General features: G+C 43.6%; 1 protein-coding gene across 3 annotated transcripts in view; it reads right to left on the reverse strand.

Annotated features, from left to right (window-relative positions):
- Positions 1-4,724: 4,724 nt before the first annotated feature.
- grin2ab (glutamate receptor, ionotropic, N-methyl D-aspartate 2A, b) overlaps positions 4,725-14,146 on the reverse strand; it is a 147,817-nt gene continuing 138,395 nt past the window's right edge. For all 3 annotated transcript variants that reach the window (XM_072656630.1, XM_072656631.1, XM_072656632.1), the window contains 8 exons: positions 11,291-11,456; positions 11,003-11,156; positions 10,774-10,899; positions 9,593-9,822; positions 9,150-9,310; positions 8,864-9,051; positions 8,383-8,621; positions 4,725-8,246 (listed from right to left, as the gene is read on the reverse strand). In XM_072656630.1, the coding sequence (XP_072512731.1) occupies positions 6,462-8,246; positions 8,383-8,621; positions 8,864-9,051; positions 9,150-9,310; positions 9,593-9,822; positions 10,774-10,899; positions 11,003-11,156; positions 11,291-11,456 (3,049 nt within the window). In that variant the 3' untranslated portion in view covers positions 4,725-6,461. The remainder of the gene's footprint in view (positions 8,247-8,382; positions 8,622-8,863; positions 9,052-9,149; positions 9,311-9,592; positions 9,823-10,773; positions 10,900-11,002; positions 11,157-11,290; positions 11,457-14,146) is intronic.

A 14,146-nucleotide genomic window follows, 5' to 3' on the forward strand; every position in this document is an offset into this window, starting at 1 on the left:
TGTGGTATTGAGGTACCCATCAATGCACCCATTCTCCTCCACACACCTAGTGCCAGCAGCAGGACAATACACAGCATGATGTGCATCAGGTGAAGCGAATTAGCTGGGTTCATTTCAGCGCTGTTAAATTTGACGGGACAAATCAGGGCTCTGTCCAGCGTGAGAAGACTCAGAGTAAGACGGTCGTCCAGTCGGACTCTGTCAGAACAAGGGATCTGTGCGAGAACAGCCTGTGCTGGTTCGAACCTGGGTAATGCCTCAGTCCTGCTGCCTCTGGAGCTCCGTGCCTTGATACTGAAACAGGGAGGATGTTGCGAGTTGTCGAGTGCTCTGACCCTAAAGCGACCCTAAAAAACAGCCAAAGAATCGACTGTTATTCTGTTATCATGACCTTTACAACCACGATCTTATAAATACCAGTTAGCTTTCCTCACTGCGGTGATTTTTTTATTTTTTTATTTTAATGTTCATTTTATATAAAGTATTTTATGAGACGCTAACCTGCCTCACTATTCTGGATGTCCTGTACACTGTTACACAGGCAAGATCCTTGAGGAACTTTGGGAGGACCGTTAATTTGAAAGTGTGGAAGATGGTGCTTTAAGGAACCGCCAAGAAACCCCCTTCTTCTAAAAAGACCTTAAGAGGTTCCTCCACTGTTTCAAACAGAAGAACCTCTAGATGATTCTTAAGGATTTTGTCCTTTTAACAGTCAAATGTCCAGTCATTTGCTGATCTGTGTCTTATGTCAGTTGTATGTTGGTATTGTGACTGCATAATAATAATAATAATAATAATAATAATAAATACTACAAAAACAAAAATAATAAAAATAAAAAATTCTACTACTACTAATAATAAATACTACTACCACAAAAATAATACCACTACTACACAAAACATAAATAATAATAAATATTTGAAAATATACAAAAATATATATAAAAATACTACTACTACCAAAAACACAAAATAATTAATAATAATAATAATAATAATAATAGTATTAAATACTACAAAAAACAAAAATAATAAAAATAAAAAATACTATTACTACTACTAATAAATACTACCACAAAATAATAATACTATCACAAAAAACAAATAATAATAAAAATGAAGATACTACGACTACTAAAAATAACAATAATATTAGTAATAATAATAAGAATAATAATAAATACTACTACTTCTACTAAATAATAATTATAATATATACTACTACCACAAAAATAATACCACTACTACAAAAAACATAAATAATAATAAATAACATTTAAATATACCTAAAAAAAATATATAAAAACACAACATAATAATAATAAATAAAATGACAATATATATGACAAAATACTACCACTAAAAAGAAATAATAACAACAACAACAATAATAATAATAATAATAATAATACAATACATTAATTTGTCATTAATTAAAATATTGTTGCGTTGGACGGCCACACATCCGGTTTCACCCGGACAGAGCGGTGTTTTAGGATATCTGTCCGGGTGTCCGGTGTTTGTGACTTTCTCTGGAGTTGTGGAGAAAAACAGACAAAAAAATTATATTAAAATCATAATAAAATCCCAATAAAATCATAATAAAATTCCAATAAAATCATAATAAAATCATATTAAAATCACAAAAAAAACATAATAAAATCCAAATAAAATCATAATAAAATCCCAATAAAATCATAATGAAATCATATTAAAATCATAATAAAATCATAATAAAATCACAATAAAATCATAATAAAATCACAATAAAATCATATTAAAATCATAAAATCATATTAAAAGCATAATAAAATCATTAAAATCATAATAAAATCCAAATAAAATCATAATAAAATCCCAATGAAATCATAATAAAATCATAATAAAATCATAATAAAATCGCAATAAAATCATAATAAAATCACAATAAAATCATAAAATCACAATAAAATCATATTAAAATCACAATAAAATCATAATAAAAGAGTGTCGGTCAGGTCGTTTCTCACAGCCCAGCGCTAAATCACACAAACCCACATTCAGCCCCCAGAGGCAGAATTTATAACCTATAATCTGTGATCTATAACCTATAATCTATAAACTATAATCTGTGATCTATAACCTATAAACTATAATCTGTGATCTATAACCTATAAACTATAATCCGTGATCTATAACCTATAATCTATAATCTGTGATCTATAACCTATAATCTATAAACTATAATCTGTGATCTATAACCTATAATCTGTGATCTGTGAGCTAATCTGTGATCTATAACCTATAATCTATAAACTATAATCTGTGATCTATAACCTATAATCTATAAACTATAATCTGTGATCTATAAACTATAATCTGTGATCTGTGAGCTAATCTGTGAGCTATCTTCAGAAATACAGCCCCAGGTCAACTCCCCCAGCTTACCTCCAGCAGGGCAGCAGCTCCGCGCTCCCCGCGCTAAAGCTAACCCTGTCATGGTTAATCTGTTGTTTGGGAGAAATGCTGAAGACATGGTTAAAGTTGCTGTGAACTTTCGCTGTTGATTGAACACGGCACAGACTGCAGGTGACAGCAGCTCTCCATGTCTTTAGGCAGACACCTGAAACCTTTCTAAATAACGCGCGGTCAGACCCCGCCTACTTCTGTCAGCTGGCCAATCAGGTTCCAGTGTGAGCAGTCAGTTTGACTGACAGGCAAAAACCACCACTTGTGTATCACTAAAACGTATACATCTTTAAATAAATAAATATTATTATTATTATTATATTATATTTATATAATTTACATTATTGCTGTATATTCATATTATTATAATTTAGTTATTATTATTTATTTATTTATTTATTCTTTTTCTTTTTTTTTCTTACCAAAAATGTGTCTTAAAGGAAAGGGGCTTGTTAAAAAGGTGGCAACCCTTATTATTCTGGACGCTGGTTGCTGTGGTGGCGCACAAATAAGAAAAGGCTCGCGATCTACCTTGATAAAAAAAATCCTAAACTGTGTAAAATTTACAAAAAAACAACCATACCCCAAAAACAACCATACCCATACATTTAGATACTTTACCACTTTACCACTCATGCCTTTTACTGAGCACATCCAAGTAACATCCTCAGTGCAGGCTAGAAAAAGTAAGTGAACCTGACTTCACAGTTGGTGTGAGGTTTTATCATTTTAAGACTTGGAGGCTTAGTTTCTGACAGTGTCGACATAAAAAATGAAAGGATATGAATTTTAGTAATACCCAGTCATATCAGAACATTATGACCACCGACATAATAGTGGGAATAACCACCCTTGGCTCAGACGTTGTGGCATGGACTGAATTGTGGTGATGGAGGGTGTTCATATAGACGTTAGCTGCCTTTGCCCTCTGGCATCAATGACCCACTGGACACCACCAGGACAGAAAGCTGAATTTGAGTTTTTTCCCCACTGAGGTTTTGGATCTGTAGCTACTGACTAAGCTAGCCTTTGCTTAACTGCTAGCGGCTAGCCGTCAGACAGCCCTCAGACGTGTCCCTCATGGGTGATGAATGAAATCAGACGTTTGAAGAGTTTAGCGCTTCTAAAAGGGGGGCCAAACCAGCCCCCAAAGACGGTCAATTTTCTCAACATTACATACATAACCGAGAAGACGCATGGTGGTGGTGTTAGATTCACTCCAAACCTGGAAACTGGGCTCACATGGATGGAACGTGGGCTAGGCGGGTTCCAGGTGGGCATGGGCTCTGAGTGGGTTTTATTATGTATTATTATTGGCACCCAGTTGGGCTTTCCCAATGTAAGCCTCGGTACAGTGCAGTGTACCACCCAGTACAACCCTTCCTGGTCCCATCACTGACCCTGGTGGGACCCCAATGAGCATCCATATATGGTACCAATGGTATGCAACCCATGGCCAAAACTGTCTGGGCTACCCATACAGGCCCCACATGAGTGTGTTCTCTGTATTTAAGCAACCGAGCCTTTGGATGAACCTTACTTAAAGAATACCAATAAGCTGACCAGCAGATACGAACAATGGGAGTGAAAAGGAGCCGACTAGCTCAAAGAAGTATCTCCAATAATAGCGTACTGTTGTGTGTATGTGATCATTAAAACTGCATTTATTTTTTCCAGGCTTGAAATATGACAGATATTACTTTCGTAGATGCATATTATCCCTACTGTTGGTCTGTGGGGGATCAGCATTAATTGGGAAGTTATGTTCAGGATTAGGTTTAATCTGTCTGGATAATGACTTCCCAGATAATGACTAAACAAAGCAATATAGGTTTCACATACTGGGACGTATAATGAACAGCGCTGCAGTGTATAAAGCATACGGAGTCTAAATAATACAAATAATACAAATAATAAACCGACTGCCAGTCAGGAGCTATACTATATAACCAGCAGGCCGTTTTCTAGAGATGCTCTTTGTTGGTAAACTCCCGGCTAATGCTCGACGCTGCTGCTTCAGGGTGCAGAAACCCAAGCTGGGACCATAACCCGGTCTTCAGAGAACTAATGATTTGAGAGGAAAACGTCTCTAATGCTGTAAAGCGTTTTTATTAGGATTATTATTAATATTTATATTACTATTATTACTATGATCGTCGATCTTTTGAAACCATGAGTGGAAAAAGAAAGAACTCTTCGTTGAGCTCGAAGCCCGTTATGTACCCTGAAATGTTCACCTCGTTGGACTGAAAACACGGCAGAAACACGCGGCCCAGTTCGACATAGTTTTTTTCGCCATATGACACTTTTTATGCTCGTATTCAAATGACAATCAAAAATCACGTTGGAGATGAATCCATATTTCCATATTCACTGTAAACATTTACTCCCATTCACATCAAAAATTAAAAAGAACAATTCTGAAAGTCTGACCATAGAGAAGATTAACATGCTGTTATCTTTTTTTTTTTCCTTTTTTTCCCCTTTTGTTTTATACATACGCAATTAAATCACATTTATAAATTAATTTCCACATGTATTACAATTCATAAATGAAGTGAACTAAGAAATAAAACATATTAAAACTAGGAAATTTCATACATAAATATTATATTGCAACCTGATATTGTGCATATCGCTGGAACGACCATTATATTCGAAAAAACAAAAGAAAAAACAACTAAAAAAGAAAAATCATAAATAAATAAATAAATAAATAAATATATCAGTGACGTATGGGCGTGTGGTTTAATTCTGCAGGAAGTGATGTGTTTGTGCATCGGAGGCAAACAGGAAGTTCTTATATCTCGGTGCTCCTGCAGTGCAATATGTGACATCATTAGTTTGGGCATCTTAGATTACAGCATCGTTCCGTGGTCCCTCTCAAGCATATCCCTCGCCACTGGCTTCCGTAGCCGAACCTTTCCCCACCGCAGTGGGCTTTCCTCCCTTTCGGTACTCTTACCGTGCACATGCTCGGCCTCCCGCTAGATCAAATATTTGGCAGTGTATAAAACCGTGTAAAAATGACTTGTCTCACGTTAAGTTTTTTTTTCTTTACTCGTCTAGACAACTATAGAAATAACCTCGAGCTAATCAAATTTAGAAGTCGTGAGTGGTTGTAGTGCGCCCGACACTGGTGGCTCAGAGAAGAACGGTGTCTTCCTGCTTACGTTTGGCATGCAGGTAAGGTGAGATAGGAGGAAGAGGAGGAGGAGGAGAACGATAAAGTCTTACGCTTTTAAACGCGTGGCGCTAAGCTAACGTGGTGTCCGGCTCTAAGGACCACCAAGTGTCACTCCTGTTATATGCTTCAAAAAATAAGACAGTAGTTCAGTCGGAATTAGGTAGTACGTGTTGTCGAGAGATTGACCTAGCAACGCAACTTTTCTGCTAATCCCAAACAAACCGGTTTGGTTGCGGCGAGTGGTTCTTCCCTCTGGTGGGTCGATAACCTGCGAGGCTTTTATCGTCTATCTGAATACTCAGCTGTTGGTTACCTCTTTGTGCATGATGACGCGTTTACAACTTTACGTTTATATACGTTACGTTTGTATGTTTGTGTAAACATCTGTTTTCTGGACTTCTTTGATTTACGTCATTTGTATTATATTTAAGAAACGCATTACTTCATGATACTGTATGTGGGATTGTGGTGTTGTTTTTTTTTTGGTTGCTCATTGGTTGAGGGAGAGGGAAACTCTTTGGAGCTGCCCCGCGATTCCCAGCAGCTTTTGTTGCACTTCCTCTCTACGGCATGGTCAATGTCCGGTCCGCATGTGCCGCCGTCTTCGGTGTTTGTGTGGAAGACACAGAGCTGCCGCTCATCTAGAGGGGAGGACCTGATGTGAAATGTTGAACTTTGAGAAAGTTTGTCCAAGAGCGGGAAACAAAAAGCTTAGTCGTAAAGCTTTCCTAAGCTCTCCACGCTATGAATCAGTATCCGCACGGACCTTCCGGCGGGTTTCCGTCTTAAGAGTTAGTTTCGCTGTCTCTCAGTCTTTCTCGAGCCTTCAGACGTCCGACTCAATGCTGGGCATCCTCTTGTAGACGCGCCGGGCTCCGCCGGCGCTCATTGCTCTGGGGGCAGGGTATGTGCCGATTGGGGGAGGGGCTACATAAGGCATGACATGCTCGGGGTAAAAGAGGTCAGGGGTTACCACCCCCATGCCGAGCCCCTTGCCATCGGTGACCTGACCTAATGTGAGCGGCACCAGCTGTTTGTAAATGTCCGTGGAGCTGTGGCCGTGCGCCAGGCGCTGGTCGTCGCGGAGCGTCTGCAAGAAAGGGTTCTCCGTCGGGCGGGCCGGGTACATGGACTTGCTACGCCGGCCGATGCCGAGCCCACTAACACCCACTCCGGCGAGCGTGTGGTTGAGGTGTGTGGGCTGGCTCTTTGGGGGCTTGTCCGGGATCAGGGTGGAAGTGGGCATGTTGGCGTAAGGAGCACTGTCCTGGAGGCTGACCCGACGGGACGAGTTCTTCTGGGGCAGGTTCTCGTAGGAATGCTGCCGGCGGATGATGACGTCTTCGTTCTGATAGTGGCTGATGAGCCCTTCGCCCTCTTGGTCGCTCTGGGGAAGATAAGCGGTGAAGGAAGCATCAGGCTGTGGCAGGAAAGCAGAGAAGTTTCTGTCCACGCTCCCGCCGCGAATGACGCCGAGACCTGCATCAGGGTGGAGGAACTGGTCCTCGCTGATGTCGTACAGGTTGCCGGAGTGCAGACAGGCGTCGCAGCGGTACTGAGGAGACCGCACCGTGTAAAGCCCGGAGTAGCTGGACACTTTTGACAGGCAGCTGCGACAGTGGGTCTGTCGGTGGTCTTGGATAGGACCAGGGGCGCCGGAACTGACACCTGCCACGCCAGGCTTGCCATATGTGTTGTACTTCTTCTCCTTTGTAGCAGCAGTGGCGGTCTGCATGACGTCCGGCTCGTGCACCTGAGTGAGCAGGTTGCTGTTCAGCTGCAGAATCGGCTGTTGCTCAGAGGAGGAAGGAGGCCGATGCTTGTTGTCCCTGTGCTCGCTGAATATGTCGGGGTAGTGCAGTCCATGATCCTGGTCGATGGAGTCGATGGTGTAGATCTGACTGCCCTGACTGCTCTGAGAGTAGATCTGGCCACTGTGGTTGCTCTGTTGGCTGGCCTGGCTGCGCAGCGTTGACAGTTCCACGTCACTCAGGTCCCGCGGCAGCCGGTTGCGCTTCCGCAGCGTCTCTTTGACCTTGTGCTGCTTCTGCAGGTCCACGCGGCCAGAGCAATCAGATATGTCAGAGCGTGCCTGAGGGTCTTCAGGCAAGTATCTCTGGCTCTTCATCGTGGCGCGAGGCTCGATGGGTGGGGCCGTGGGGGGTGGGGAATCACTGGTTGGTCCCTGACTCTGCCGTAGCGTTTCAACCGACTTCTTCCAGAGCGCGCGGGACTTGGAGGCGGGCGGACGCCCCGGTTCATTAGCAAGTCCCGGGCCATTGTCGGCAGGCTGGGCATCTGCCAGACTAAGAGTACGCTGCCCAGGCAAAAGGGCATTGTTGAGAGGCTCTTTGTGGCGGTTGGCTAGCATGGTGCTGGCATTGCTGTAGACAGTGTCTTTTGGACAAAGGTTGTTGCCTTTGTTTATAAGTTCCAGCAGGCCTGGGGTCGGGAGGATACTGGTGACAGGTCGCTTAGGTGAGGTTACCCCTAGGGTGGTAATCTCTTTGGCAGATTTCAGCAGGTGCAGCATGTTGGCCTGAGGACTGAAATCCAACTCTGGAGACTTCTTCATCTCAATGTGAACACCATGAATACAGCTCCAGATACCCTAAGGACGTATGCAGAGGTTGATATTATTGCAAATACAGAAAACACACATCAGAACCCATCAGAAATTAAATTAATGTATCAAAGGTCAACGTTTTCTTTAGTTTTCCGCCTCTGTCCAGGTTCATATCACTTACCCTGCTTATGGTGAAGAGGAGCCCAGGTCTTCCAGAGCACAGACCAGTGAAGCAGTAACGGAGTCGCCAGTAGAAAAGGTGCTCCCAGGCAAAGGTGATTAGTGACAGGGCCATGGCAGCCGCTAGCATGTAGAATACACCAGCCATGTTGTCCACATCCAGCTGACTGCTCATCACTTCATTTTTCTCATTATGGCAGATACCCGTCAGCCACTGAGCCTCCAGCTCCTCCATCTCACCTAGTCCAGGAAAAATAGACAGATCCTCGGATAAGCTCGCGAGCAGAAACACACTGATTATCACATCCGCGCTCAGCCTCCAAGAGAAGTAAACACACAAGGCTGACAGATGTTGGGAAAGAATAATGCAGACAGACAACACAGTTTTCTTAACATTCTGATACGCAGCCATCTGCAGGCTACATTTGATGTTTGGCTATCTCAAGAAACAGGCTGGCAGAAATGGAAGGCAGTGAGCTTACCATCGCCGATGATCCCAAGGATGGCGAGGTCTACCAGACGCTTCCAGTAGGATCCTTTCTGAAGGGCGATGCCATATCCAGTAGTGGCAAAGATGTAGCCACTGCCAATAGTCACAAGTTTACAGCCGTCATCCCGCCCTGCCATGTAGTTCAAGACGGCCGCGTCGTATATGAATGCATCGAGTTTGCTGTGGAAGCCAACAGTGACGTTACTGCAACAGGTGGAGGCTGTGACATGCAGGTGTAGCCCATAACATATCAGAATATAAGACTGAAGCCATCATACCCAGTCTTTAGGCTGACCAGAGCATCCTGGACTCCAGTCTGGTGGTACTTGACCATATATTGGTGCATGTCTGGGTAGTTCTTCCTGATGTTCCTCTCTGTGCTGCCATTTGGGACCGTACCAAACCGAAATGGTGGCGAGAAGGAATATGGACTCTGGAACTGGACAGAGCAGGCAAAATACATCAGCGATGGTTCGGGAGCCACGAGGCATCATTGATATTCGACACATGAAGGTAAATGGCATCGGCTGTAAAAGCTACACAGGTTTTAGTGGCGGTAATCATAATCTTTCATAATCTCTCGTAAAGCTTTCTAAAACAAAACTTTACAGCAGACAGTAAAATTTAAGCAGCATGCAGGGCTAAGAGGCTCTGTGGGGAAGAGCAGTAGATGGTAGATGGCAATACAATGAATTGGATTAGGAAGATAAGGAAGCCTTACTTTTCTGTCACTGAGACCAGTGACCTGATCCACAAACTCCTCCTGGATCATGAAGGCCGCCAGGTTGGCAGTATAACTGGCCAGGAAGATCACAGCAAAGAAGGCCCACACAGACACGATAAACTTACTGGTGGTGCCTCTGGGGTTCTGTACTGGCACAGAGTTATTGAAGACCAGACCCCAAAGAAGCCATATGGCCTTGCCTATGGTGAAGGATGGACCATGGGGGTCTGGAAAGAGAGAGAGAGAGAGAGAGAGAGAGAGAGAGAGTTTAGGAACTATGCTGTTCTGGCATCATTAAAGCCACTGGTAGGTCCAGACTAAGTTGCTGGTTCAGGCACTGCATCTCCTTAATCTAGATGTATTTCAGCAGCCAAGACTGGGGTTAGACTGGGGTCTGAAATGTGTCTGACTAATGTTGTTATGGAGGATGCATCTAGCTCCTTATGGAGGATGCATCTAGCTCCTTATGGAGGATTCATCTAGTTCTTTATGGAGGATCCATCTAGCTCCTTATGGAGGATGCATCCAGCACCTTATGGAGGATGCATCCATCTCCTTATGGAGGATGCATCTAGCTCCTTATGGAGGATTCATCTAGCTCCTTATGGAGGATCCATCTAGCTCCTTATGGAGGATTCATCCAGCTCCTTATGGAGGATGCATCTAGCTCCTTATGGAGGATTCATCTAGCTCCTTATGGAGGATTCATCTAGCTCCTTATGGAGGATCCATCTAGCTCCTTATCTATAATTGAACACCCAGGTAAAGGAATTCCTGTTTCTAGCATTGACAAGCCTGAGCCTGAGCATCCTCCATAAGGAGCTAGATGCATCCTCCATAAGGAGCTAGATGGATCCTTCATAAGGAGCTAGATGCATTCTAGTGTTTGTTAGCAGTGTTAGCCCTGTTAGCCCACAGCTAAACAACATTAGTCATTAGTCATAGGACCTACCAGTGGATTAACTGATCATCTACGAGGCAGCTACAATGGGCCGCCCAAGTAAAACGTCATCCATGTTTACAGTTCAGAGTCCTATGCTACCTTAATGAGGACCTGGGTGTGGTTCGAGAGGGCTGAGAGACGCGTAAGAGCTGATTTTTACAGAAAGGGTTCGGGTGATTCTTGACTTATTAGCAATTAGCCGAGCTGAGTGTTCTGATATGCTGCACCATTTTACCTTTGCCCTGGGCGAGGTTTCGGTTGAAGCCCAGTGGACTGATGAACTCGAACAGGAAGACAGCAATTGCGGTGACGATGAGCAACATCACAAACATCATTACCCACACCGAAGCGCTGAAGGGCTCTGCGGGCAGAGACAGAGGAGACACAGGGAGTGAGATAACTGAGAGGGAGAGGGCTGCAGGAGGTCTCCAAAACACACGCTTTGGGTCACGACATTTGATTACCCAAAAACGCAGAGGGGGAGACTGTTCCGTTGCTCCGGGAGACCATCACACTGATGCCCGTTTCCACAAACGGGACCGAGAAGTCAATGACCTCTGACCTCTCCTCGTTTATGGTCAGTGAACCAACAGCCATCACCGCCTTCTTGTAAACCACCTGAAGAGCAGACGCAGCAGAACCGAGATCAGTCAGACAGAGACAGATGGACTGTGGGAGGCCGACAGCCTCCTTATTTACCTGCTGATATGAGAAATATGAGACTTTGCTAATGAACTAATGAACCGACTGACCTCTCCCACCATGCCGTTCCACACATTGTTGATCTTCTTGCCGTGCTTGCCGTTGGTGACCAGGTACAGGTCGTAGGTGAACTTCACGTTCCTTGCGATCTTCTTCAGGATATCTATGCAGAAGCCCTTACAGCACTGCTTGATGTAGGAGCCACCGGTTGTGTTACTGTAAATCAAATACACAGACGTCAACAACATAGACGTCCGTCTTTTTCCTGGTCAGGAAGGTTCCTGGAGCGTGTCTAGAATCTACCCTACTAGGAATAGGAGCAAATATAGCACAGGCAATTTTTAATTAGGTCCATTTTCTGGAGATCTTAAGGCCTATTACTCAATCTTTGTTGATGACCGGCAATGCCCTGGTGACGACTAGCACGTGCTTCCTCCGACACATGCGAAGCTAGACACCTCCTCTTTTCCAACTATCACTGATGCAGCATCGCTAGGTAGCCCCTGCACTAGGAGGAAAGCGTGGCTCCCCAGCTAACCGGCACCAGAGCTGACCATCATCATTCGCTGAGGAAGTGCCATCAACCAGGCCAAGTGTGCTCTCTCGGACTCCTCAGATCATTGTGACAGCGCCTTAGTCCACCGGACCACTCAGAGCCCCATGTGCATTGAACCCACAACCCCAGGCTGCCGGTCGCCACCACCACCCTGCCAACAGCTTATACACTGGGGGGTGAGGGCCCGTAGTCTACCCGGAATCATTGGGCGCAAAGCATCCCTTAAATACCCCATGGACAGGATGTCAAATCTTTGCAGCAAAGCCAAATCACCAACCACATGTGTTTTCTGGAAGTGGAAAGAAACCGGAGTACTGACACAGCCCCCTCACAAAGCTCCTCCGGAGCTAGGGACTGTATCCTGTCCATGTATGCTGATGTGGGGTTTTGTGTACCGTCACTGTGCATTTAAGACTGATATATATATATATATATATATATATATATACAGTCATGCCCGAAAGTATTCATACCCCTGGCAAAGTTTGACTTAAATTTACTTTTATTTAACCAGAAGTTATATTTTTGCCTTGAAACGACACAGGCATCTCCCAGGAGATAACACGATGATGTACAAGAGGCATCATTGTGGGAAAAAGTATTTCTCAGCTTTTATACACATTTGAACAAAAAGTGGCATGTCCAAAATTATTCATACCCTTTGAAAACTGTCACAGTATATGGGAAAATCCAAAGTTCTATACCATTCCAAATAGTCCAAGCTGTTTTAAAGCATCCTAATTACCCTGATTCATTGGGAACAGCTGTTTTAATCAACTCAACAAGAGAAAAACAGCAGCTCTCTGCAGTTGGTTTGTGGACAGTCATGGCTAAGACAAAGGAGCTCACTAAGGACCTGCGGCTGTGCATTGTGGCCGCTCACAAGTCAGGAAAGGGCTATAAAGACATATCAAAATGTTTTCAAGTTCCAGTGGCTACAGTGCAAAGTATTATTAAAAAATACAAGAAGTTCCGCACTGTGGAAAATCTCAGAAGATGTGGTCGGAAGCCAAAAGTGACACCTGTGCTGGCCAGGAGAATAGTGAGAGAGCTGAAGAAAAATCCAAGGATCACCACCAAGGCCATCCTGGTGAATCTGGACTCTGCTGGTGGCGACATCTCAAGGCAGACAGTTCAACGGACACTGCACACTGCTGGGTTCCACGGACGCAGGCCAAGGAGGACACCACTTCTCCAGAAAAGGCACACAAAAGCCCGCTTGACCTTTGCAAATGCTCATCTGGACAAAGAAGAAGACTTCTGGTGTTCTGTTTTATGGTCAGATGAAACAAAAATTGAATTGTTTGGCCACAATGATGTGTGCACCATTTGGCGTAAAAAAGGAGAAGCCTTCAACCCTAAGAACACCATCCCCACTGTCAAACATGGTGGTGGGAACCTAATGTTTTGGGGGTGTTTTTCAGCCAATGGACCAGGGAACTTGATCGCAGTAAATGGCACCATGAAAAAAGAGCAATACATCAAGATTCTCAACAACAACATCAGGCAGTCTGCAGAGAAACTTGGCCTTGGGAACCGGTGGACATTTCAGCATGACAACGACCCAAAACACACAGCCAAAGTGGTGAAGAAATGGTTAGCAGACAAAAACATTAATGTTTTGCAGTGGCCCAGCCAGAGTCCTGACTTGAATCCAATTGAGAATCTGTGGAGGGAGCTAAAGATCAGGGTGATGGCAAGGAGACCCTCGAACCTCAAAGAGTTGGAGCTCATCACTAAAGATGAATGGGCAAAAATACCAGTGGAGACATGCAAAAAGCTGGTCAGCAATTACAGGAAGCGTTTGATTGCTGTAATAGCCAATAAAGGCTTTTCTATTAATTATTGAGAAGGGTATGAATAATTTTGGACATGCCACTTTTTGTTCAAATGTGTATAAAAGCTGAGAAATATTTTTTCCCACAATGATGCCTCTTGTACATCATCGTGTTATCTCCTGGGAGATGCCTGTGTCATTTCCAGGCAAAAATATAATTTCTGGTTAAATAAAAGTAAATTTAAGTCAAACTTTGACAGGGGTATGAATACTTCCGGGCATGACTGTATATATATGAGCTTGGTTCTGATTGGTTGCTTAGATTGCATCTCAGCTCATCCAGAAAGCAGTCCAGGCTGAAACGCTTCTTATATCGCCAGTCTAAATGGGCAGCTGTAGACTAAACCGCAGCTGTTAGAATATTAAAATCTTATTTCTTTAAATTATATCGTTTATTATGGTGGATAAGGGCTTTCTGAAGCGATTGTGAAGAAGTACTCCCATCAAATACCTTCGGAATGTCGAGCCGCTATCTATCAAGCATCTATCAAATGTTAACGTCTCAAAGCAAGG

Source organism: Salminus brasiliensis, chromosome 15, assembly GCF_030463535.1.
Source record: "Salminus brasiliensis chromosome 15, fSalBra1.hap2, whole genome shotgun sequence".
Lineage (NCBI taxonomy): Eukaryota > Metazoa > Chordata > Actinopteri > Characiformes > Bryconidae > Salminus > Salminus brasiliensis.